The sequence below is a fragment of the Typopeltis vanoorti genome, chromosome 4, assembly GCF_054136105.1.
Source record: "Typopeltis vanoorti isolate ZY-2024b chromosome 4, IOZ_Tvanoo_1.0, whole genome shotgun sequence".
Taxonomy (NCBI): Eukaryota; Metazoa; Arthropoda; class Arachnida; order Uropygi; family Thelyphonidae; genus Typopeltis; species Typopeltis vanoorti.
The window spans coordinates 97,311,045-97,337,649 of NC_143552.1; the positions used below are offsets into that span (position 1 = coordinate 97,311,045).

The following is a 26,605-nucleotide window of genomic DNA, read 5'->3' on the forward strand; positions in this document are numbered from 1 at the left end:
TCATTATGTAGTAACTGACCAATTAATCAGCTAGATGAATTTTTGCATTTGATTAATTTTTACACAATGCTGAAACATATGTCACACAGGAAAAAACTGTTCCTATTTGTCAAATGCAAGTATTTGACAGTAGTCTGCATTGTTGAGTTGTTTTGAATTTGGCTTAAGCAATCGAGGCTTTGAGGTTAGCGTATTACAGAATATCTGTTAATTGCACTACATGTTCTACTGGCCAATTTGCCTATTTTGTAGGATAAAAATCTGATTTTCTTTGAAGGAAACCCTGCCAACTCCATATGAGACCACCAGCTAACTCACTTTCAGTTAAAAAGCCCTTAGAGATTCTTCAAGATCTCAGAACAGGATTTGAACTGGGGTCTTTCCAATGAAAGGGCAATGTCATTATTGATTGAAGACAGAAGTCCATATTTTCCACATATGTCACAGTATCTAAATAATTTTTACCTCACATTTGTTTAAAAGAAAATTAAATGACTGCTAAACAATTACATCAGAGAACTGGCTCAAACATTCACATGTATGGAAACAGCGAGTAGATGCATATTATACACAAACAAAAAGTGAAGTGAATATTTCATAAGGCATAAAAGTATACACCATTATACTTCGCATAAAACCAAAACCCTTAACCATAACATGAATGCAAATATCTCAAAGCCAGTTGGATTAGCATCAAGGCAGCAAGGTCAAGAAATGTGATTGTGTGCGACTGTTCAACTGTATATTTTTGGACCAGTTTATTTAAATGGAAAGAAAACTGAAGTTTTTAACACCGTATGTATGGTAACATTATAGTGCTGCTCAAGAAAGAGAAAAATTCTTTTTATGATCAAAACAGAACATGAAGAGGTCATACTGACTGAAAGGCTTGTTTTGTATGAATTATGGAGAATCTTCCTTCAAAGAGAATCTAAGCATTTATTCAATACATAGTTTTATGTGACTACAGTAGACCATCAAGGAATAATGCAAGTAAAAGACATGCATCTTGCAACTTCTGCTAAAACAAAATGATACAGTACTTAGTGCACAATACTAAAAGTTGGCTGTCGCACTTGTGGAGGAGGAACAAAATACTTGTAATCTGGCTCAAATATGTCAAATTTAACATTATTAGCTGCAATGATCAGGTGGAAATATATAGTTTGGTTTTATTCATATTTTGGTACAATACTCGATGGTTTGGTACAATACTCCAACTATAAAAATAAATGCTAGACCAAGCATTAGAATTAAGGTTTTGCATTCTGTTCGAGTTATTTATAGAATTAATATAAGCAATTATCAAAATAAAGTCATTAAGAATTATTAACCTACAAAGGTTTTTTTTTTCTTACACTTGTAAAATGTGTATTACAAAACAGTGAAAAAACTTTTGGGCAAACACAGATATTTCCGAAAAAGCATATCAATTATAGCTTACAAAATGCCTGTAAGCACTAAAACTAATTAACATTGCTATATTATAATATATCTATGAAAATATAATACCAAACATCAGAGAGGAAAAAAAAACATACCAAAAAAAATTTCAATATGCAAAATAATTTTTTTCTATGTAAACACAAAGCAACTTCCTTATTATGTCATGAGCATGGACATAAAGACATCGAAACGAATTTATAACTTTTTCAAAAATGTTCACTTAATGCAATGATTCCAATTTATACAACTTCGGTTAATCAGATAATCAGTGAACTTGAAAAAAAATCTTTTTCTGGATACAGGAACTAAATAATATAAGAAAAAAAAAATTAATTTTTGACATTTTGCATTTCAAACTAAACCAGCACCTCAGTATTGTGATGCATACAATATTTAGATATCAAATGCTGCATTTCTTATCACTGTGCACATTAAGCATCATGAGCATCACTCAACTGGAGAGATGTTCCTAACTGTTAGTTGTTTGTTAAAATTAATTTAGATAATTTCTTATAAAGATACATAATGAAGCTTCAATATCATGTTATTATTTTAATCATAATAATTTTCATCACTTTTGTTAAGAAGATAACCTGGATCAACAGAACACAAGATATTTATTTTTTTGAAGGAATCATCTTATAAAACATATCCAATAATAGCTCAAAATATTTTGAAATAATGTTTTATGATATTCTAATAATCACCGAGTAAAATTTTCTTTTCACTCCGTTCAATAATGTAGAAGTAAAAGATTTGAATTTTGGTACATTTTAATGGTGGAAAAAACATGGAGAATGATTTATTCAAAACATATTATCCTAATCATGAGCAGTTCATTTTATACAAGTATGCTATACTTGTATAAAACAAATACATTATGCATTGTCTACAACACTTTACATATATGACAATAACAATGTTGAATTTGGCAGTGAAATAAGTTGATTTTGTAATTTCTCATTAGTCATTTCACATCAAAAACTAGTATAATGGTGGCTATGCTCTAAATCAATTGAATTAGCAAGTGAAAATAAACACTTCAACTACTCTATTGAGTACAAGAGATATAAATACACCAAAGAATTTTAATTTTGGATAGTGGTATATTTGTACCATTCTCTGAAATTTCAAGACCAACACCAGTCCAGACCAAAATTACAGTTCAGAATTGTTGACTAAATAATGAAATTATGACACACAAATAGCACCCAAAGAGAGGCCAGGTTGCTATTGTATTACCACTCATGAAACATTTCTATCTCTGATGGCTATCTTCTGGCAGCTTAAGTACACAAACGCCATATTTTTCATTTACACAGATAAAGTTTAAGCAAAGACAGCACAACTCTCACAAACAAAAGGTGAAAAGGAACTAAATCAATCCATTATGATTAATAATAAAGTTGGGAAATATTGCAGAGAAAATTTTTGAACTATCTTACAAAACATAGATTTATTATTCCAGCTTATTTCTCAGTTATGTTGAAAACTAAAAATTTCATAATTATTATAAACAACACTATGACTTCAGCTAACCACCTTTTATTTTATGAAAGGCTGATAAATTTATATGTTCCGGAGATGGCACATTGTGACTCTAAAAAACTAGAAGTACCTTGATTCGTATATACTGGACAAGAAAAATCCAGCACACACACACCCCTTTCAGAGTACTTATACTTCAGCCTATCACAGGATCTAGTTATAATAGACAACTATTTATATATACACATAAGTAATCTATCGGCAGAATCTGATTGTGCCATTCATGAACTTATATATATAATAACTACATTATAATAAGCAGTGATGATCTATGAAGCATGATGTTCTTAGCCTAATAAAATAGTTTTTCAAGTACACTAATTTTTGTCCTTGTTTATCTTTAAGAAAGTGGTATGATGTGTATGTTACAGTGAAATCAACAATTACAACTGAGGAGGGTGGGGGGGGGGGAGAGAAGCAACAAAAAGTGCTGTAAGGGTAAGTAATACAAAGAGGAAATGGCTGCTCAACAAAAATGAACTGCAGCACTTAATTGATTTAATTATTTATGAAAGCATTACAATGCTTACACAGTGATGACATTTCTTTTTTTTTTTTAACTGCAAGTTTAACAAAACAAAAATTAACTGGACTATAATATTATATATTTTTAAACTTAATTAACACAACTTTTTGCTTTAGTAGGGAAAACACACTGTAAATGCCTTTTTAACAAAATAAGAAATTTAATTGTAATAATGAACTAGAGTAATCATAATATTCTGATTACTGTACTTGGAGTTTATATTGAGATTGTTACGGGTTTTTCAGGAAGCACTACAACTTCACTACAATATTTGCTGCCATTTACTTCACTACTTATTGACAGCTGGTGCAACTCTTTTTGCCTAAGAGAAAAAACAGATTCAACACTTAAATTCTCTTCCTCGAAGATAACTTTCTGCTTAAAATCAAGCTACTTGAAATTTATTTACTGAAATTATGTTATAATTCCAAGATGTAATATGCAGGTAAAACAACATTCACCATCAGTATCAATAAAAAAGCATGTATAATATTAAAATGATGAATACTTACTGTGTAAATCCAGAGAAAGTATACATGTCATGATCCAGACTCTTTCTGTGCCTTTCTACAGCTATACAACCACTTAATGACTCGTGCATTTTTTTCAACAATGGAAGTTTCAACTGGTCCATGCTTCCTTAAATCTTTATTTGTTATTCCTTCTTTCTGACATTCTGTCAATGAATCTTCACTGCACACACTTGATCGGTGATCATCACTATTAATTGAACTGATGCTGTCAAAAAACTGTGGAGGACTTGACGGAAGTGGTGGAGATGTTATGATATTCCAGACAGTAGAATCGAGTCCCATAGTATTAAAAAACCTTTCTATTTCAGCATTTGTATGATTTCTTTTTGGAGGCTTTTCAAGACTCTTTGAAAATCGATGACTAACATCTGATTTTGACCGTGTAACAATTCGCCTTCTTACACCACTTAATTCCCAGTCCCTATCAGGTGACAAGATTCCACTATTTGGTAGACATATTCTTTCTTCTCCACTGTGACTATTTATTTGATTTTCTTCTTGAGTACAAAGATATTTATACCTAAAAGAAGAACTTTTGCTAACATAATCTGAAGTTCTTGAACATATGTACCTGTCTTCTAATTCAGTTATTTCTTCCTCTGATGATGGGTCTGTGCTTTCAGAGTTAATTTCATTTTTAAAAGGTTCGTGTTTTGAAGGTGAAAGATCAGGCATGCTTTTATGAATATTGCAATTTCTTTCTTGTAATCCTTTATTTGTAATCCAATTATTCTTCTGTACAGGATCTGAGTAACCACGCCTTACTTTAGCCTCCGGAATATTTTTTGATGGGGTTGAATAATTATTTGAACTTAAATTTATATTTTCCTTTGAACTAGATGATATAAGGCGCTTTAACTGTGATTCCAGATCCAGTATTCCTTCATCAGAGTGCTCACTGCTGTACCTAAGTAGAGAGAGTTTCTTTCGATTTTGAGGTTCTCTTGAATCAGATTGTGACTTTGCTCTTGCTCTAAATGGGCCTGGACTCTTTGGAGGAAGTGACTGAGATGTGAAGACCTCAGTTGTGGTTCCCCTTTGGGGACCAAATTCTTTCTCATTAAAAAATAGGCGTGTGGGTTTGAAAGTATCATGTAGGTGTTTCAGGGGTGCTTTCAAAAGAATGTCAAACTGTGGGCCAGTACTGACTTGAAGATGAGAACTATTTTTAAACTGTTGCTTGGAATCCAACACACATTCGGATTTCACATAATTAGCCTTGCTTTCTTCTAAGCGCTCCACTGCACTCTTTCGATTAGCTGAAACAAGGGAAAAAAATGAATTAGAAATGAAATCCTCAACTATGAACTAAAACAGCAGCTAGCCTTTATAACTAAGATGAAAAGCCAAACGGCTATTTTTCTGCCGAGGTTGATAAGTTAAGGGGATAAAAAAGGGATAAGGGGCTGAAAAACAATTTTTATCCCCTTAACTTAGCAGCTAGCCTTTCTTTGCAAATCCTCTTTTCTATTTTATTCTATTTTTATTTATTTATTTATTTTTATTTTTTTCTGCACTTAGCTTGCCAATATATATATATATATATATTAGCATTCTTTCTTTCTAAGATGGCCAAGGCAGCTAGTGCATAACTTCTAACTGTGCTAAATATTAATGTTTAAAATGTTGAGGAAAAAATGAATGTTCAGACTATCACAACATGGGTGTATATGAACTCTGATGAGGTCTGGTTAGTTTACAACAACCAAATCTTATGCCTATACTTTTGCATCCATCCTCCAGTTATTAACTGGCATTTGACCATTAAACTCAATAAACTATCCAGGAGTGAACTGAGTTATGGCATCCTTAGCATTCAGAGGCTCTGCAAGTACTACCTAGGCATCATTAGGCAGCAGATGAAGTTTGTTGCCAAGTGTAATAAAAACCACCCTGTTTAGTGGAGACAAAAAGGACCAAAATCATGTCAGAACTTCAAAGAAAAGGATCACTTTTTCTTACAATACAATAAGACAGATTTTTCAAGAGTTGTCAGAGTCCAACTATAGTATTAAAACGATAATACTGCAGGTCAACTAGATAGTATAGTGGGTCTGATGGAAACAGTTTAAGATACTTCCAAGTCAGCCAACAAATAATCTTGATGATACTACCGTATTTACTCGAATATAACTTCACCTTGTGTACAACTCGCACTCCTGATTTTACTTTATGAAAAAAGAGATTAAAAAGTTTTGCATATACCTCCAAAAAAAAGTTTAAACATATTTACGTCAGGGCAATAGTAACTCACTCCCCATGGTAAACATGTCCTCCCCAACAGCCACTATACTGCAGATGCAAGAAAAACAAGTAGTTTTATCATATCCTTGAATAAGGTACAGAGATATTTGCAGTCTGCGCAATATATTTCTCAACAAATAGTGCAATTAGAGAAAACTCAGATAAAAATGGCACTAACTAATGAATCACATGTCCCCGCCCACAGAAACTATGCTGTACAGACTCAAGAAAACCATATGTTGCCCTGGCAAACACGGTAACTAAAAACTATTGTCTAAATTTTCAATTACATGAAATAAGTGTTTGTTTGATTGCATCTGAAATTTTCAATGTCATTAGTTGATTTACAAACATTATTTCAGAACATAAATTTCCTGTTAACTACAATATTCAAATTCTTGCATTAATTAACTTTTCTAAAGTTCATCCATTCAACTTATATTATCTTCTTACCTCATATAAATTTGCTATTCACATTAAATTTAAAATTTTAAAGGGCATCTAAACAAATGACTACTTTGCCCCATTTTGCATAACAAGAAGAGAGAGAGAGAGATTTTATGTTTAATATGTGAATCTAAATCATTTATGATTATATTAAACAATAAGGATCCTAACACCACAGTGGTAACATGCAACCTAACAACTTGGCTCTGTGATGACTAAACACTTCCTATCCTATCATATTCCTACCATCTCACTATATGATCACCACCTAGTTGATGGAATACATCAACTAAGTGGTGAATCGTTATTGATTGTTAACAATCAATAAGAGAATAGATATGACGTGATGTATAGGAATGTAAGACCTGATATTAATAAATAATATAAAATAGATTTACCTCATATATATATATATATATATATATATATATATATATATTATATATTTTATTTTATTATTATTATTTTTAATTAGTATAAAATTTTTCTCCTAGTATCAAGGGCATCTTCAGTATCACTTGCAAATTAAACAACAAGGACAGAAATTGGCATATTCAACAGAATGACACACACACATCCATGATGTAGAGCATCATGGTCTAATTATGTTAAGGTTCTAGTAAAATTAATATTAACAAAATTTCAAAAAATAGTAATAATAAATAAATAAAAACTAAATAATAAATAAATAAATATATATATATATATTAAATTAAAGTTAATTCTGAAATTTGTGAAGAAAAATTCTCTCTTTTATGGGAAATAGTAAGTCCATCATTTCTATTTAGATTTGTGTGATGTAGCAAAGTCTCACAACTCTCTTTGTATAAACTTCCAAGAGATAATTACTTTAGACTACCTTAAGCTCATGAAGCTTAAAGTAGTCTAAATCATCACGATGCATGGTTGCAGACCTATGTGTTTCACCAAAATACAACAATCCAATAGTTCACTGAATCATGTCGAGATAGTTAATAATTAGAATTTCCTTGTCATCTGCCTTTAATTGGAATAGTGATACAGGGGGTGGTCTGTCATGACACCATTGCCTATGTTAAAGCCGTCTCAGAAGGTATAGTCAAACTACTTAGATCTGTTGGCCTACAAGTGTCCTTCCATCCTATTAACAAGATATCTACTTTTCTAGGCTCAGCTAAAGATAAATGTCTGCCTTTAGACAACCCTGGAATATATCAAATTCCTTGCCAGTGTGGATTGTTGTATTTTAATCAAACAGGTAGATCTGCAGCTGTGCAACATGATGAACATTTAGACTATGTTAAGTTCCATGAGGCAGAGCAATTGGGACTTGTGTAGCATGCTACCACCAGACATCAAGTTCTTTGGAAGAAAATTAAGATTCTTGATAAAAGTGATCTAGGGGTGTGGTCTAGCTCGCCTCCTCATGGTGCACCCTGGGTAATGATAATTGAGCTAGAATGATTTGGCAGCCAGTCTAACACTTAGTTCTCCTGGCTAAGGCATGCAGTCAAACAATACTGATTCTTCTGATTTTATTGATAATACTGACAAAAATTGGGATTTAGCCTTAAGATGTGCCAACTGAATATCGAGGGAATTAACAGAGCAAAATGTGATTGTCTCTGCAAAATACTACAAGAAAATAACATCACGTCATGCTTCTTCAAGAAATGCATGCTGAAAACGAAAACAACCTTAATAGAAGAGGAAAATAATTGGTTACACCCTGACTGAAGCTACATAAAGCTTCTTCATCATATCCCAAATCAAAATTTTTTTTTTCGGTTATTTTTTAGAAAGTTTTTAGTGAAGATGGGAAGTTAAATCTGGAAATGGATAACAGAATAAGCAAAGCTGGTATGGTGGGGAAGCCAGCTGAATAAATTTATATGAAATAAGAGAGAATTTTGTCAAAACACACACTAAACCAGCAATATACAAGGACTGTGTTCAAACCAGTTTTAAGTTATCAATCTGGGAGTTGGGTTAGAAATAAAACACTTGATCAAAGATTAGTGACCGCAGATATGAGAGTTCTTAGAAAATTTAGGGGCCAGAACAGATGGCATCAATAGTGGAATCATATTAAAAATGAAAAAATTAGAAAGGAACTTGGCATTGTTCGTATTCAGGAATGTGTGAGCAGAGCTAAGGTTAGGTTTAAGTTCCATTCTGTTTAAGTAAAACTTAAACAGAATGGAACTTAAATGGAAGAGAAAAAGTTAGCAAAACAGGTGTCCGATGCCAAAATGGTAGGAAAAAGACCCAGAGGAAGACAAAGTCTATCACACCAATCACGCTGTAATTGGTTCTTTTGTTGTGTGGCATGACTTTCTGCGGCAGTTTTAATGCATGTCGGCCAATGTTCCAACATGAGCTAAGCCACGTCCAGTAGCTAATTTGTCAATTTTTTAACATACGTATTAGGTAAATCTACTTTATTATATAACGGACTTTCGGATTTAAATGACACCCCCCTCACCCGAATTAGTCCATTATATTGAGGTTTTACTGTACTGTTATTTAATTATTTTATGGAGAAATTATGCTTGCTGTTCAGCAGTGAGAGATCTAAGTAGAGGTGTATTAATAAAAAAAAAAATTGCATTTAAAATCTGAAACATAGTTGTTAATGACAGCAAAGTGTAATAAAAAATGTTTTTTTTATTGCACTTTGTTTTATGTTTTTTTTTTGATGACAAATCTGATAAATGTAAATGGATCTCAGATCTTGCTGCTGATACTTTTGAGATTCTGAGCACATGCAAATGAAGACATGCTTTCACGTCATGGAAATGATCACATACAATAAAAAATAGTTTGTATTATGGCATTCTTCAATAGTGAGACCATTAATGTTCACAACTGCAGAAATAAGTTTACCATTAAAGAGTTCAATTAAAACCAAAACCAAAATGACATTAAATTTTAATGAAGATCCTAAACATCAAAGTTCATTAAATTGAATTGAGTGTGAGTGGAATTATTTTGAGTTATTTCGCCAATTAGTCATCTAGTTTTGAACTAGATGACCGGTTGGTTCAAAACTAGATGCTAAAAACAGTCATCTAGTTTTGAACCTAAGACAAAACTATCGTAAATATATAATGATGCCAACCAACAGACTGCTAATCTTCGGATTGATGCACTAGAGAAGAATGCTTGAAGTTGAATTTTCGATTGTTAATATTTCCATCCTTTTTGCAAGGACTACCACAATAAATGCACAAGTATCTACCTCATGGGATGCATTTTTGTCAAATTATTCTGATCTACTGGATGGATAGATAGATATTAATAAAATCTGGCATTTATAATAATAACAAAAAATTTTTCGACCCACCACAATTTTATCTCACTTGGACATGGACATAAGAAGAAAAGCGTCTGGAAATTATTGAGTACAATCACTTCAATCAGCTGGATAGAATTTAATAAAAATTTGTGCTTTAGAATACACAGCCCATCTGATTCAATTTGTTTTGATTGGATCCATTTTATTGGAAAAAGGATTTGAAATTATATTAATAATTCCACACTGAATACAATAGCATTTATGTTTTGTTTCCTATGCTCACCTCATCGTGAAAGGTTGCAAATCACACGGTAATTTATAGTCAGTACCAATGTATGTGAGTGAGTCGACGGTCAGTTAATCAGAAAACATGCTTTAGAGTTCAAAAAAAGGAATTCTTTCATGCCAAGCATGATGAAAATAATTTAATACCTACAGACATTCAAAACCATCCATACCACAGTAGCTTAGCTGAAGAGCAGAAATATCAATATTATCCACTCAAATAACCAGTAAATTTTCATATCTGTATTAAAATTTAAAGGCATATTAAGTTAGAGCATATGTCAATGGTTTGTCTTTGCAACTAATGCTTGGGATTTACAGGACTCCATTCTACCATCTACTTGCCCTTCCATATATCAACGAACTTCTTCAGTTGAATGTAAATCCAATCCACAGTTTTGCTAATGATAGTACATTGCACTTTCTCATTTGAAAAATGTTGCACTATCCAAATCAACAACACTAGGCTCTGATCACTCTTCAATGACGGTTATGATAATTTCAATCCAGTGAAACGGTCTTATTTCTCTCAAAAAAAACTTTTCGATCCAACTTATTAACAATACTCAAATCTCTAGACAAGTGGGTTTTCTTGGGATAACTCTAGTCCAATCATTTTCTAACATAAACCTATTAAGATATATTACTATCCTCCTTAGGAACCAAGAAATTAGGTTTTTTCGTTTGCTCAATGTGTTACTTAAACAACCATTAATTGCAGGTATCCCTTGCTTAATGCGAATTTGATTATCATGGCGAAATTAATTGCGGCAATCCCTTGATATACGTGGCAAGAGTTTTGATTAACACGCCTTTAAATTTACCACACAAAATCATGCTCACGCCACAAGGCTGCTAGCCTCGTGGTCATCCAAATTCTCTTAATGATCTGGGTGAGAATGTGAAAGTTTTATTTTCCCCACCAAATACAACATCATTGTTACAACCAATGGGCATGGGAGTCATTGCAACTTTCAAAGCCTATTTTCTTAAAAAGACATTCTCAAAGACAGTTGAAACAACAACGGGTGAAAATCATGCCGCGAGGCTGAGTGCTAGCCAGCCTTGTGGCATGATTTTACTTCACTGCCAGCATTGAGAGTGGGTGCATTACAAGCTTCAGTTGTTCTGTGGTACGTATTTACAAATTATGTTCTTCGTAACTTTTACAACCCATTGATCATGTCGAAGAATAAGAGCAATCCCACAACCGTGTCATTAAATGAAAAAAAAGAGGAGGAAGGTAATTACCTTAGATACAAAACTTGATATAATTAAAAGATTTAAACGTGGTCAAAGTAAAAGTAAGATCGGATGCGAATTTGGTTTTAACAACTCTACAATACAGACTAGGTGTGCTTAAGGGTCAAAGCTGTATAACTGAGAGGAGACCTCCACATAGCCTTTAAAGGAATGCGGAGAACCGACCAGGGCTTCTGACCTAATGTCCAATCCTCACCTTCTCGTGGTGCACCCTGTTGGGTATATACATGGATACTGAACGAACGAGGATGGGCTGGCAATTTGGGATTTAGCCGACTAAATTGTATTCTTATTGGTTAAACCAAAATAAAAAATGATGGTACAACATGACAAAATTTCATGCCAGCTGGGGCGTCGCCCGGTTAAATAAGGCCCCCCGTTGTTTTTGCCAGGTAACCAGGGCGAACAGTTAAAAGTGAGCTACTGGATCTATAAAACCACAACAAAAACGAATCTAGATTACAGTAAAACCATAGCCATCCCATACATTAAAGGGCTATCGGAAAAAATCAACAGAATCCTAAAACATTATAACCTCAATGCCACCTTTAAACCACCCACTAAACTTAAAACCATATTCAGGCTCCTCTAAGGATCCTCTCCTCCCATTAGCACATCCTGGAGTCTATTGCATCCGCTGCACCTGTAACTTACCGTACATTGGTGAAACAGGACGAACAATCCCTATACACAAGAAAGAACACATTAGACACATCAAATATAACCATTATGGTGAAGCAGGCCTCTCAGACCACGCACTTAACACCTTACACCAAATCAACTGGAAAAGCACCTGCTCCTTACACCGCACAAAAACTTGGTACGAAAGAAAATTTAAGGAATCCTGCGAAATCCTGATAAACCACCCAAATATCAATAACAAAGATGGTATGAAAATTCCAAGGATCTGGATGGCACACATTCAGCCAACCTAATATGAAAGATTCAACATAAGTCAGGACTCTAGCCAATCTGCTAATATTAGAAACCATTCCACTCCAACTGGCTGGAATGATGTTAATATATGTATATAGCAGACAACACAAATAATAGGACTCTAGCATTGATGTATTATTTTTTATTTTTTATTTTTTTTTTTTTCCTCACCAGAGGTCAGGCCAACAATTGTGATAGCGGTTGGTCAGTGTAACGAACCAGTTTGATTGTAGTATAGCTTGTTTCTTGTGTATATTTGTATGCTCCAGAAGATGACCTTGACATAAAGGTCGAAACGTCGAATTGGATTTTAGTTATTTAAACTAAAGTTTTTATTCAAACACAGTAGTTGTCTCCATAATTTTCAAAAATGCATTCGGATCACGTGCAAGCATAAAAGAAAGTGAATAAAAGTTGAGCAGCTCTCAGATGTGAACTGCAGACTAAAACACACAAAGATTATTGAAGAAAAAATGAAAGAGTTTGAGAACAGAAATCAAACCTTGGAGATTGAGTGGCAAGCCTTGAAGAAAGCATTAATTGATTCTGCCAGAGAGGTATGTGGTGAGGTTGTCTGCAAGGATAAAAAAATCAGAACTCCCTGGTGGACACAGGAAGTTAAAGAGGCAGTGAAGGAAAAGAAGAAAGCATATCAAAAGTTCCTGTCAAATAAGTCAGCTTGTGCTCTTAGAGAATATAGAGACAAATGCAAGAATGCTAAACAATGTGTAAAACTAGCTAAACAAAAGTCATGGGAGGACTTTGGCAAGAATATAGAAAATAAATATCAAGAAGGTGACAAAATATTCTGGAAGTTGTTCAAGAAGCTTAAGAATGGAGGAAAGAGTGCTGTAAAAGGAATTACAGATGATAAAGTTGACATGAAAACGGGAGAAAAAGATATCCTTGAAGTATGGAGTAATTACTTTGAAAAACTGCTAAATGAAACAAGCAGTGGTGACAGCACAGTGGTAAAAAACACTGACCAGGCATGCAGTCAGGAATACATATCCATACCTGAAGTAGAAAAAGCCATCAAAGGCTTGAAATGTGGAAAGGCAGCAAGAGTAGATGACATTCGACCAGAAATGCTGAAGTATGATGGTATAAAAGTCTTACAGTGGCTGCACTGCATAGTTCAGAAGGCCTGGACAGAGGGACGAATTCCCGATGATTGGAGTAGAGCTCTCATAGTACCCATATATAAAAAGGGAATTAAAACTGAATGTGAGAATTACAGAGGTATTTCCCTACTGAGTGTTCCTGGCAAGATCTATGCAAGTATACTTGAGAAACGGTTAAGAAGAAGAATTGTGGAAGAAAAGCTTGGTGAAGAACAAGCTGGATTCAGGCCAAACAGAGGCTGTCAGGATCAGATCGTCACTTTACGACAAATAGTCGAGAAAGCATGGGAATATAACAAAGATCTGTATTTAAGTTTTGTCGATTTGGAAAAGGCATATGATAAGGTGCCAAGAGAGAAGCTATTCAATACACTACAGTTATATGGTGTCAATGGGGCATTATATCAAGCAATACTTAGTCTTTATTTGAATGTAAGTCAGCAGTTAGAATTGAAGGAAGTACAGAAAGATGGTTTAATGTTAAATCTGGTGTGAGACAAGGATGTACATTATCCCCTCTGTTATTCATTATCTATATGGATCACATTATGAAGGAAAGTGGTATTAAACATGATATCAAAATTGGAAATGTTAATGTCAGCTCTTTGCTTTATGCGGATGATGTTATACTTCTAAATAAATCCGCTACAAGTTTGCAAGATTCCCTGACTAAATTGAATAACTGTTGTAATAGATATGGTATGAAGGTCAGCATTAAAAAGACAAAGACAATGAAAATAGGCAGAATCATGGAAAATGTCAGCTGTGTTGTCAATGACGAACATGTGGAACAAGTAAAACATTTCAGTTACTTAGGCACAATCTTTAGTGAAGATGGTAAATTAAATATAGAAATAGGCAACAAATCAGCAAAGCTGGTATGGTGGGAAGTCAACTGAATAAATTCATATGGAATAAGAGAGAAATTAGCTGGAACACTAAATTAGCTGTATACAAGACAGTGTTCAAACCAGTTTTAACTTATGGATCTGAGAGCTGGGTCAGAAGTAAAACACTTGACCAAAGACTAGAGACCGCAAATATGAGAGTCCACAGAAAGATTATCGGTGTGAACAGATGGCATCAATGGCAATATCATATTAAAAATGAGGATATTAGGAAAGAACTTGACATTGTCAGCATCCAGGAATGCGTTAGCAGAGCTAATCTCAGGTGGTAGTCACCTAAACAGAATGGGCGAGGAAAGACAAGTGTTCTGTGCCAGGTTGTCAGCAAAACGACCCAGAGGAAGACCAAGATATAGGTGAATTGATACGGTACAAAATGCCTTAGACGATAGAAATATAAGATCTGATAATGTTAGAGTCTTGATAACAGACTGATTTGGAGGAAAATTGTAGATAGGAAGTTAGTAATGATATAATTTTTTCATGTAGTACCATCATAATCCTGTACACCCCTTGTAGGTACATGGCAGGAATTTGATGATGATGATGATAATACAGACTATTTTATCCAAAGCTGATGAGCATTGCAAGCAAGGTAAAGTGGCATCTACATCTGCAAGTATGCAATGCACACGTAACCGGATTGCTATTATGGTTGAAATGGAAGATCTGTTGATTATTTGGCTGGAAGACTGCAATCAAAAGAGAATTCCAATTAGTACCTATAATATCACGGCCAAAGCTCTAAGCCTGTTTTCAAGACTTAAAGAGACTAAATATAAAGAAGACAATTCAAAATCGCAGCTAGCAAAGGCTGGCTTGAAAATTTGAAATCTAGAGCTGGACTAAAGAATATGAAAATAACAGGTGAAGCTGCAAGTGTCGATGAAGATGCTGCATCCACATTTCCTGGTGAGCTGCAGAAGATTATCGAAGAAAATGATTACGATTACCACCAAATTTTCAATGTAGATGAAACTGGGACTCTCTTGGAAAAAAATGCCATCTAGAACTTTTATATCAAAAAAAGAAGCAGCTGCCTGGCTATAAAGTATCAAAAGATCGCTTAACTGTTATGCTTGGAGGGAATGCTAATGGAGATTTTAAATTGAAGCCGCTGCTTGTCTATCGAACTCGAAACCAAGGGCTTTAAAAGGATGTAACAAGAACTCTTTACCTGTAATTTGGCAGGCGAATCAAAAGGCTTGGGTTAACCAAAGTCTATTGGTTTAAGTCTTATTTTTGCCTGGCAATTGAAACTTATTGCAAGAGAAATAACTTAGCTTTCAAAGCTCTTTTGCTTTTCACACCTGGTCATCCAAATTCTCTTAGTGATCTGTGTGAGAATGTGAAAGTTTTATTTTTCCCACCAAATATGATATCATTACTACAACCCATGGACATGAGCGTCACTGCAACTTTCAAAGCCTATTTTCTTAAAAAGACATTCTCAAAGGCAGTAGAAACAACAACGGGACAAAATGTGATTATGCTCCATGAATTTTGGAAAAAAATTAACATTAAACACACAATTGAGAACATTCGTGACTCGTGGGAGCAAGTGTCTTCTAGTTGCTGTTTGGAAAAACCTTCTGCCAGAATGTGCTAATGACTTAGGTCGTTTTCAAAATCCTGTGAACAATGTGGTCAAAGAAATTGTTGCAATTGGTGAAGACCTCGGTTTTGATGCAGAAGATGTTAAAGAATTATTGGATTCAAATTCAAACGATTTCAGTGACAACAATCTTCTTGAAACTGTACAACGCACATATGAAGACAACGAACAAATGTAATGTCAAGATGAGGTTCCAAAAGGAAATAACAATCAAAGAACTGGATGGAATATTTTGCAGTTTAGAATCGCTTAAGCAGCAAGTAATGGATATGGATCCAGATGTCAATCGAAGAATGCTTGTTTGCTGAGGTCTGGAGAGTCATTTTGCTTGTTATCGTAGAATTTATGCCGATAAGAAAAAAACTAAAACTGTTCAAACGACTCTTTATAACTTCTTTTAATTAAAAAAAATTGCAGTAACTAATGTAGGTACAAGTATTTATTAAACATTTACTTTGCATTCATTTTTTATCTTTCCTAAAAGAGTACCATATAAAATGAACTATTAGTACAGTGATTGATCAGGGACGAATTGTACTTTTTACCATTGATTATTAGATTTGATTAACGCGATAACATCGAGGGGTTAATTAACCACGTTAATCGAGGGATACCTGTATATAGAAATCGCAATCCAGACAACCACAAAATACAGTTCTTATATTCTAGATAATGTCCCTAAACGTTCCTTAAAATACTTCACAAAATCGATTAATAATGAGTCTCTCTCTCTCTCCACATAATTCACTCTATATTCTTTCACACAGACCTTCCGTTTTTGCTGTGTGCATTTTCTTCAAAATATTTCCGTGGTTGCTGTTAGTCAGAACTGACATTAGCAGTCCTTTCCACTCTCCTCTAAATCTGTTAAATAGGTGCAGCAGCTATTCAATTTCCCTTCATTTCTTCCTCTTTCTTACTTTTGTCTTTTGGAAGTCTCCTCCCTTATGTATTTACAAAAGAGTAATTTTCATATCTTTAAAATCCAATGTTAAGTTTTTTTCTTCTCTGCCTCCTGAAGTTTCTACCCATCCACAATGCTAACATCCTATACGTTAAATAATCTTCTCTTATGTAGAAATTACAAGAAAAAAAAATAGCCTTTTCAATTTTAGTCCCAATCTGACCATTCGTAGTACCAAAACAAAATTATGTATAAGGCATTTAAATCAAAAACAAGGTCGACATCTCAAAACAGCACCATAACTTTTGACCTACTCGTTGGATTTTTAACAAAGTGCCACTACTTGAGCTCTACGAATAACGTAAATATTTCCAAATATGATCTCGTGAAAGCAAAGAAACAGCAAAACCCAACTCGCTATTTTCGTTGAACGAAACTCATAGGTTCAAGATTTTTCGTTGTTATAATTCCGTTTAGAATGGCAAAGCAATTAAAATTTATACTTCCTTGATTATTAATTGATGGAATGTAATAAAATTTAGTACTTGGACTCACTATTAAGATTTGAATTTTCAAATGGACCATTTTAAAGTCAACATTAAACAAAAGTAAAATTGTCTATACTTCATATGCCAAAAACGTCTGTAGATGCAATCACTGTGATAATAGTGTCACTATTACAAAAATGCTATTACGAAATACGCTTTATGATTATAATTATTTCCTACATAAAAATTGACTTAGACAATTTTTGTCTAATTCTGCCATAAATAATCCGATTAAAGCCAAAAAAATGGACATGAATATATTTTTTAACATTTCAGTGAATTTTGTCCATCTAGAGCAAAATGATTACTAAATGTTCTAAGGGTTCCGAGTAAAACCAAAACTGACCACGTAATCATATTACAGTGTGCACCAAGCATAATTTCTACAAGTTTTTCCCCTTTGTGTCCCCTGCAAATGGTCAGATTGAAGCAAAACTGACGAAAGTCGACGAATTTTTCAACATTTTAAATAACGATTTTCAATTAATTCCGTATACACAAAACGAATTAACAGATGGTGCTTCAGCATTTTGCGAATGCACCTTAAAAAACTGCAGACAATCAACAAACCGGCGCGTTTGTAATGACAAACGTACCGATTCGCGTTTGGAATTACGGCCGAAGCAACGATAATAATGAAGTTAATGCATCACGTCTTTTTTTTTAACTGCGACCTGGCCTTGTCTTTTTAAAGATGAAAAATCCGATTTTGAGGGAGAAAACCCTTTCACCACTGTACAAGACCAGCTAGCCCACCTTAAGTTGAAATGCCGTTATTACTTTTTTCATCCGAGACAGCATTAGAACTCAAGTCAAAGTCGTTCACGACTGCGAATCGAACTGCTGAGGCTATGGAGGCCAGCATATTCTGTTAATCACGTGATAGGAAAAGGATAGCTGCACAGAAGGCTGTTGAGGATATTTTATTATTATTATTATTTGACACCTCCAGGGAGTCCAAAGACTCATCGAGGGAGAGTGTGCCAACAGCATCGAACGATTGTCCCCTTCCGACTACTAACCGCGCTCAAACTTACTTAACTGAGCCATTAGTAGCAGAGGCTCTACCAATCGACCAACCTTTGCCGGCATATCATATACTGAAAGGCGGACAAACGGATGGAATGCCAGAAAGGATCGGCAGAACTTGAAGGCTCCTTAAGGATATTGACAGAAGAAAGTTGAAATACTTTCGAAAAATTGAAAGGATGGAAAGAGGACTTCTCAAAACAGTAATATAAAGTAAAGTTCTTGGAAAAAGAGGAAGGAGTTCACCGTCAATGAGATGGATGGATGGATGATGCGTGTGGAGTGACTGACCTTCAGAGTGTTGATGCCTCCAGAAAAGCATATAATAGGACCACCTATCGAGGACTGGTGTGGCACATCACTGAGCATCTGAATGACCATACGGCACCTGTTGATATCCATGAATACGTGAATAGAAACGCGTGTTTTTCCAGCCGGTTTGTCTGCTCAGAGATGAAAAACCCGAGTTTTAGAATTTTGTAGCATATTCTTGTGTACTGACACCATTATCATGATTGACAATGTTGACGAAATAAATAGATATGATAGCTATATCTTGTAATCCCGTTTGAATTGCTTCAAGTTAAATTTTTGCCTGTCGATATTTCCTTTTTTTTTGGTATTACTATAACAATTCAAGCACAGCGATTGGACTGGTTTATCAGCATACTTGCTAAAAACGTGCTCGATAGTCCTGCAAGAAAATTAGCAATGGCCCTAAACTGGTTGTTTGAGCCTCCACAAACAATCAGCTTAGGGGAAGTACCACCATTTATTCAAGGCTGGAACTGATGCAGCCAATTTTAATCCAATCTTTATCTCTTGAGTAGTCATTAAAGTACTGGAGGGGTGGTTAGGACTCGCATGTGAAGGTGGTTAGATATCATGATCCTTTGGCAACAGGTTTATTCAAGACATCTCTTGCTTAACAATCTGTTCACATTTTTCAAAAGTGATAGCAGAGATGATGGATAAAGGGAATACATATACCACTATATGGTGGACTTGGCCAAGGCATTTAATAACTTTCCACATGGGAGGTAATTGTACAAATTCAAGGGAACAAATATGCAAAATGGCAAGGAGAGGAGAGCATCTGACTGTATCGGAGAGAGTGATGTACAGAAGTACTGTGTCCAAAAAAAAAAAAAAAACGGAGGGTTAACGGTGTACCAGTAAGATCTGTGTGCTTAAACCACAGCTATTTAGCTTGTATATTAATGACATTGAAGATGGTATGGAGTACTATAGGGAATACCCAATTATATAGTGATGAAAACATGAGTCGGCAATATGAAAAAAAATGACATAGTATCTTGCAAAGCGAATTGAACAGAGTGATTCTATGAGCAAATATTAATGAGTGTCAATTTAATGTCTCAAAGTGCAAGGTTATGCATTCTGGAATGGGGCACTGCAAGCTGAGTATTATTTTAATAGGGATTCTGAAAGTTGTGTGGGATGATGGTGGTTAAGACATCGCACTGGATAAATGCAACGTTGAAGAGAACATTACCTAGTAAGAATAAGAAAGTTATTATCCCACTTTACAAGGCTACATCTGAATGATATCTGTCCAATGGAATTTAGCAAACGAATAATCTGGCAGAATAAAAGATAGTCTTAAAAGTTCGAAAAGAGGCATGATAGAAAATAAGTTAGTAACGGTATCGATCTTACAATGGAAGTACATTTTGCAGCTCGTGGGAAGTGGAGGGAGAACTGAGAGGATCATCCCCGGAAGTTCAATAAGGGTATATTTAAAAAAATAATAAAAATAAAATAAAATTCAAAGTCCAGTTTCTTCTCACAGCATGTAGTGAGTATGTGTGGAATGGGCTACCGCTGTTCAAGGAGAGAGAGAGAGAGAGAGAGAGAGATCGATGAATATTTAGACATTCAGGACATAGGAGCCGTATCGTTTAGTCCTTGGAGGACTCCAAAGGGCTATGCAAGTAATAATGCCTGTGACAAAATTACGTAGTGCTGCTTTGTAGTGCGTTAACGGAAAATATACTGTATATATAACTTTATAACTCTATGTTTTTATTATATGTAATCTAGTCATACGTTTTCAAACTACAAATCACAAGAAAGAAATAACTTGAATTTTACAAATCCTAAATTACAGTATATTTCAGAAGTATAAGTTTCTACTGACACAATGAACTGAGGTTCATGTTCGGGCTACAATTGTTACAATGAATTTATTATATTTCAGCAATAAATCAATGATGCTAATATATACCAATATATGCATTTGGCAGATTTGGAATATTTGTACAAAACTAAATTCAGATAATTTTAAAAAATAATAAACAATTAAAAACCCCATGTTTATAACAAAATTATACAAAACATAAAAACAGTGACGTTTTAAGAAAAAAATTAACATTAATATAGTAATGTTTTAGGAAAAAAACTTTTGAACTTAATTTTAAAGATAAAATTTAAACACTAAATTAATAAAAAAAATTCTATCACATATTATCCCATAACTTATTTAATTGATAGAATATAAATAAACTATAATGGCTAGCAATTCCTCGCATATGAGTATAAGGATTTCCATCTAAGTAATTTTTTCCTTTTTCTTGACGATGCCATCGTGGAATGATGGTTTTTAGTAATTTTATTTTAATAAAATGATCCACATAAAAATAAATCAAACGAGAAAAGCGAGTATATGCGTACTCAACACACACTGCGACACTGGTGAAAACTAGAAACATAATGGAACAACTTTTTTTTTTTTTCGCTTAGTTACAAAGTAAATTACAGGTATCCCTTGCTTAACGCGGGATTTGATTAACGCTGCGAAACTAATGAAACTAATTCCGGCAATCCCTTGATATACGCGCCTTTAACCCTGCAGAGCTTGCAGCTGATCTAACAGATACATGCAAAATGTTTAATATAAATATTCTTACACAATTCAGTGTATAGCTTGGAGGTCATGAGTAGCTGTGCATTCATATTATGAGTGATATCCTGCACTATTTTTTGCTGTCAGTTTGGTTTAACACATGTTATGTAAAGGTTTGTGATATTTGACAGTAAATTATATCTGAGAGATATATAGTGACCTCCGATGTCAGTATAGTATGGTTTAGTTGTTGTTGTTTTTTATTCTTTGTTCAATAATTTCTAGATTGTAACTGAAAATAAATAAACCATCAAGTATTACTGAAATAGAGAGCCAAAGGCTTATTTATCATACATGTCCTCTAGGAGATGTGCTTTACATTATGGAAAATACAAGTGATCTGGAGCTTACTCCACCTTTACTACGAGTTGCCCATAAGGTTGCTTATGCTTGCATCTGCTGAAACTTTTAGTTTCTATATATTCGGCACGAAACTCTTGTAGTTTCTATATTCAGCTATGAAATAATGTTGGATTCAATATCCACTTAATTTGTACCATCATGTAAAGCATGATGGTACAAATTTTCTTTATGTTTTATTGCTTGTTTCCCGAGGTCTGGAGAGTCATTTTGCTTGTTATCATAGAATTTATGCAGATTAGAAAAAAACAAACTGTTCAAACGACTCTTGATAACTCTTTTCATAAAAAAATTGCAGTAAATAATGTAGGCACAGGAATTTATTAAACATTTATTTTGCATTCATTTTGTATCTTTCCTAAAAGAGTACTGTATAAAACGAATTATTAATACAGTAATCGATCATGGACGAATTGTACTTTTTATCATTGATTATTAGATTTAATTAACGCGACAACATCGAGGGATTAATTAACCGCGTTAACCGAGGGATACCTGTATATTAAACAAGAAATAATGTTTTAATTCTTTACCCGAACGTCAGCAGAGAAAAATTTGCGCTTCAAGTATTTTCCCAATCAAGCTGCTTCGTATATGAAGGCAGATGAATTCGTCTATTCCTCCTACTATTTCAACGTTTCTACGTATATATTGCCATGGGTTACGGAACAGTCGCTACCCAGACCGGTTTCGACCTTTAATGAGGTCTCATCAGTGGATGTTAGTTGGCCATGAAGATACTTCACACGCAAACTTTTGTTTGTTCACGCTTGCGAAAAAGATTAAAAGAAGAATTTAATTTTTTCTAGTACAAATTTACTTTGTAACCAAGTGAGAAACTTTCTCTGATCCGAAGTATTTTAATAATATGGTGATATATACCATTTTTACATGAAAAGTATGCAGTGATTTAGCTCTCAGCAGCTGCCACTGACGAAATCTCAATAAAGGTGAAACAGGTATGGGTAGTGGCTCCTCCCATAATGCATAGCAATATATCATATGTTTGAAAGAAAGTGTGTTATGCATTATGGGATACCAGGGAAATTTGATGTAAAATCATCAAACATGTAAATCCAAGCAGAGACTGCACAACAGTTCAATTTGCACACCAAAGGTAATTTTCTTTTTATATAAATCAATGTTTATTGCTAATTTACATTTTGTAGGCATTCTGGGTAAAATGCTAATATTTCTTATATTTATAATGATAAGACACTAAAGTGCTGCATAGTTACTTCATTTTCTGCATTACTAAGTTTTTATTATTAATATGATAATTAAATGTATAATAATAATATATTTAGGTATCTTCAGAAAGTCAGGCACTCATCGAGAGAGGGCCACGGAAGGTGTAATTCCTTGAAATCTATCACATCTCTGTTTAAAATTATCCATCAGTGACGCACTCACAATGTCCACTAGCAGCTTATTCCATTCATTCGCTACACGCCATGAAATGAACCTAATCCCACAATCAAATCGCATCATAAATCGCCATACTAAGGAGAAAGAACTAGTGATGAGAATGCAGGCATCTATGTTAGAAGATTGTACTGGAGTAGGTAATACCTTCGACTTCATACTCCGTGGTTATCTTCCCAGCTACCATCTCAGAGTAGAAGTAGAAACAATACAACTCCATTCCTTCTTCAAGACGGTCTTATATCTCGGAATCAGCCATCTCACGCTCGGTATAGTTTTTAAAGAAACTATCATAATGTGACTCAATGAAATATTACAACTAAGATGAATCATTATTCGTATTAGTTGTAATTATTAATCAGAAGAAAAGATAAAACCGAAAGATTTGCAATAAAATCCTCCGTCGTGGTTAGTAGAGTATCATCCAGCATTATCTGTTCAATCCAAGTGAAAGAGAAAGTGTCCTTACCCAAATATGTGTGTTATATAAGAATAGTAGTGCTTGTGCTAGAACAACACTAGATGCAGCATTCCTCCTCCTCCAGGTGAGATGCACGAACACTTTTAGTCACCATACATCCAGCATAATTTTAGGGCAGAGCCTTCATCGCCTACAGATGGCTATGCTGAGAATACCTTCATTCTTTCCTCTCTTCTCTCTCTCTGAACCGAGACAGTGCCTTTCTTTATGGCGCTCCAAAGAACTAAATTTAAAAGGGACTTTCTTTAAGCTATACTACGAGAGCTGTCTATTGCGGGATATCCAGAGGCTTTCCTCGCCTCAGTTTCAGAGATTTGTTGTGCAACTGGGCTCCAGATCACGTAGATCCTGTATCCTGTTTTCTTCACAATCACTGATGACTTTCTTCCAAGCCATATTAGCTATTCATTTGACACCACCACTGTTAACGTTAGAGCACTGGCCGATGATATCATACGTGTACTCATAGCCTCTACTAGAGAAGACTTGCACAAACTCAACCAAGCATCGATTTTTTTTTTTTTTTTCCAAGTTCGAGGCCTAAATATCAACAACACAAAATCAAATATGCTTTCTTCTGCCTACTTCATTTAGAGCCAAGCCATTGAAGGTCGAGAACCTTGAGTTTTTCCCTGCACGGCGTAACTTACGTCTTGGTTCTAGAGAAGTCAATATACCTTGGTGTTCTCTTCTAACAAGCTGTTCTTCTTTTCCATACTCAAAAAGCCCCACTTAAACCTCAATAGCGGCTGTTCGTTCTTAATCACTTCCTTCTTTTAGACTCTACAATAAGTCAGTCCTAAAAAAAGCTGCCATACTGTCTCGATTGAATGTAGCCGTTTGCTCAGCAGCCCGTTCTTCGTTACCTCTTCCTCACGGTTTGGTATTAGTATTTTCCCACGCCGCTGTAAACCATGGAGGACTTGGGATTCCCTCGTTACGATGGTTAGTGCCTAGATTATGCTTTATCATATTAAAGAATTTTTTCCCTCTCTCTCTCTGCTTCAGAATTACCGTATGTCTTGCTGCCTTTAGGATATGTATTAAGGATGATTATCGAGGTACTTCTGGATGGGTGCTTGATGGAAAGACACTGATTACAATTGTCTCGGCTGAACAAAGGAGATGGGCTTTAATCCTGAAACATTCGGCAGACAGCTGTTACAAGAATCTAAATAAACATGTTTCCTTTCAGCATTAATGGATCAAGGACATTACTCGCCTCATGGCTGGATTTGAATATAGATTTAATCCAAAAAAGAATCAATGATGCGCCGACTCGAGCTCGTACAACTCGGGGGGGGGGGGGGGGAGACGAGAACTGCAGAGCAAGCTTTCAGAGTATAGAAACTCTGGCTCATATTGCTCAATGTTATTGCACGCCTAGAGTGCGTGCCAGACAATGGAATGCAATAGTAAGGATTATTATTATTACATGACACCTCCAATGAGTCCAGACTTATCGAGGGAGGGTACCTACCCTACAACTCTCTGTCTCCACCACTACCTTCATCATCTACGCCAACGCCATCTACCACTAGTATTTTCACAAACAAACATCCATGCCCACAGTGAGAATTCGAACCTGCAGCCTTTTGGAGAGCCGATACGCTTAACCACTCGGCCAACCAGGCGGCGTTTATTTTATATTATAGTTTAACAATATTAAAGTTCAAAGAATATTACAAGAATTGAAACAAAATTGAATAATTAAAACAAAATAATTTAAAGAAAATTAAGAGAATAGTTTAAACAATGCTTGGATAAAAGCAGTAGAACCTCACTATCAGGGCTAACATATGATTGAGGAAATCTAACTTGGTAATAAACAGAGGAGATGAACCAGTCGTTATCGACGTACAAGTTGTGGATGTTGGGCGACCACTCACTACCTTCCATCATGAAAAAGGTATCTACTACGCTGAAAAACTATGACTTGGTGCAGTTACAAAAGGTTGATTTTCAAGATACATGCTTTGCAGGATAGACTAGGAACGACGAACTTAGCGGTTATTCTGCTGAATAACCGCAATTCTCTAGCATAATAATATTACGTAACTCTTCCAAGGAGGCCAAAGACTCATCGATGGAGGGCACCTACTCTACAACTCTCCGTCTCCACCCAATCCACCACTACAGCAAACAGCAACTACCATCATCTACACCAGGATTTCCCAAACTGTGTTCTGCAGAAAGTGAATAAGTGTTCTGTGGAAAATTATCAAAATGAATATGAGCCTGGAATGGTTTTAAATGCTGCAACAAGTTCAAACATGTTTGAAAATCAGGCGCTCCTCAATTTGCGTGTGGATTGTGCCTTGACTCAGCTTCTGGCTGACAGCCGCCGGTGGTTGTCGACACCTCCGAGTGCGAGTGTAGTACGGAGGTATCTATTCTAGGAAACGTGCAGTCACAAGCAAGGTCAATGTGATGCGATGCGGCCCGGCACGCCTGTAGTGTGGGCTGTCGCATTTTTAAGATGCGATACAGCCTGGTTGGGCGATAGTGTGCGTTACATTGAATACGAGATCGAGAATCATCGTTCTCGTATTCAATGTAAAGCACACTATCTAACCAAGGTGTTCCGTTAAAATTTCAGGATCTGGGATTCAGGATTTCAGAAAATACTAGTGGTGGTGGTCTAATGACCACCACCACTAGTATTTTCACAGACAATCACAAACATCCATGCCCACGACGGGATTCGAACCCGCAGCCTTTTGGCTGGAGAGCGGATACGCTAACCACTCAGCCAACGAGGCCGGCATTTGTCGGGGGTT

The 26,605-nt window shown here is 35.0% G+C and overlaps 1 protein-coding gene across 1 annotated transcript in view; it reads right to left on the minus strand.

The window, feature by feature from the left end:
- Positions 1-4,059: 4,059 nt before the first annotated feature.
- The window catches only part of LOC150107528 (uncharacterized), a 150,849-nt gene continuing 128,303 nt past the window's right edge, over positions 4,060-26,605 (minus strand). The window contains exon 2 of the mRNA XM_090392121.1: positions 4,060-5,312. Coding sequence (XP_090248247.1) covers positions 4,060-5,312 — 1,253 coding nt within the window. The remainder of the gene's footprint in view (positions 5,313-26,605) is intronic.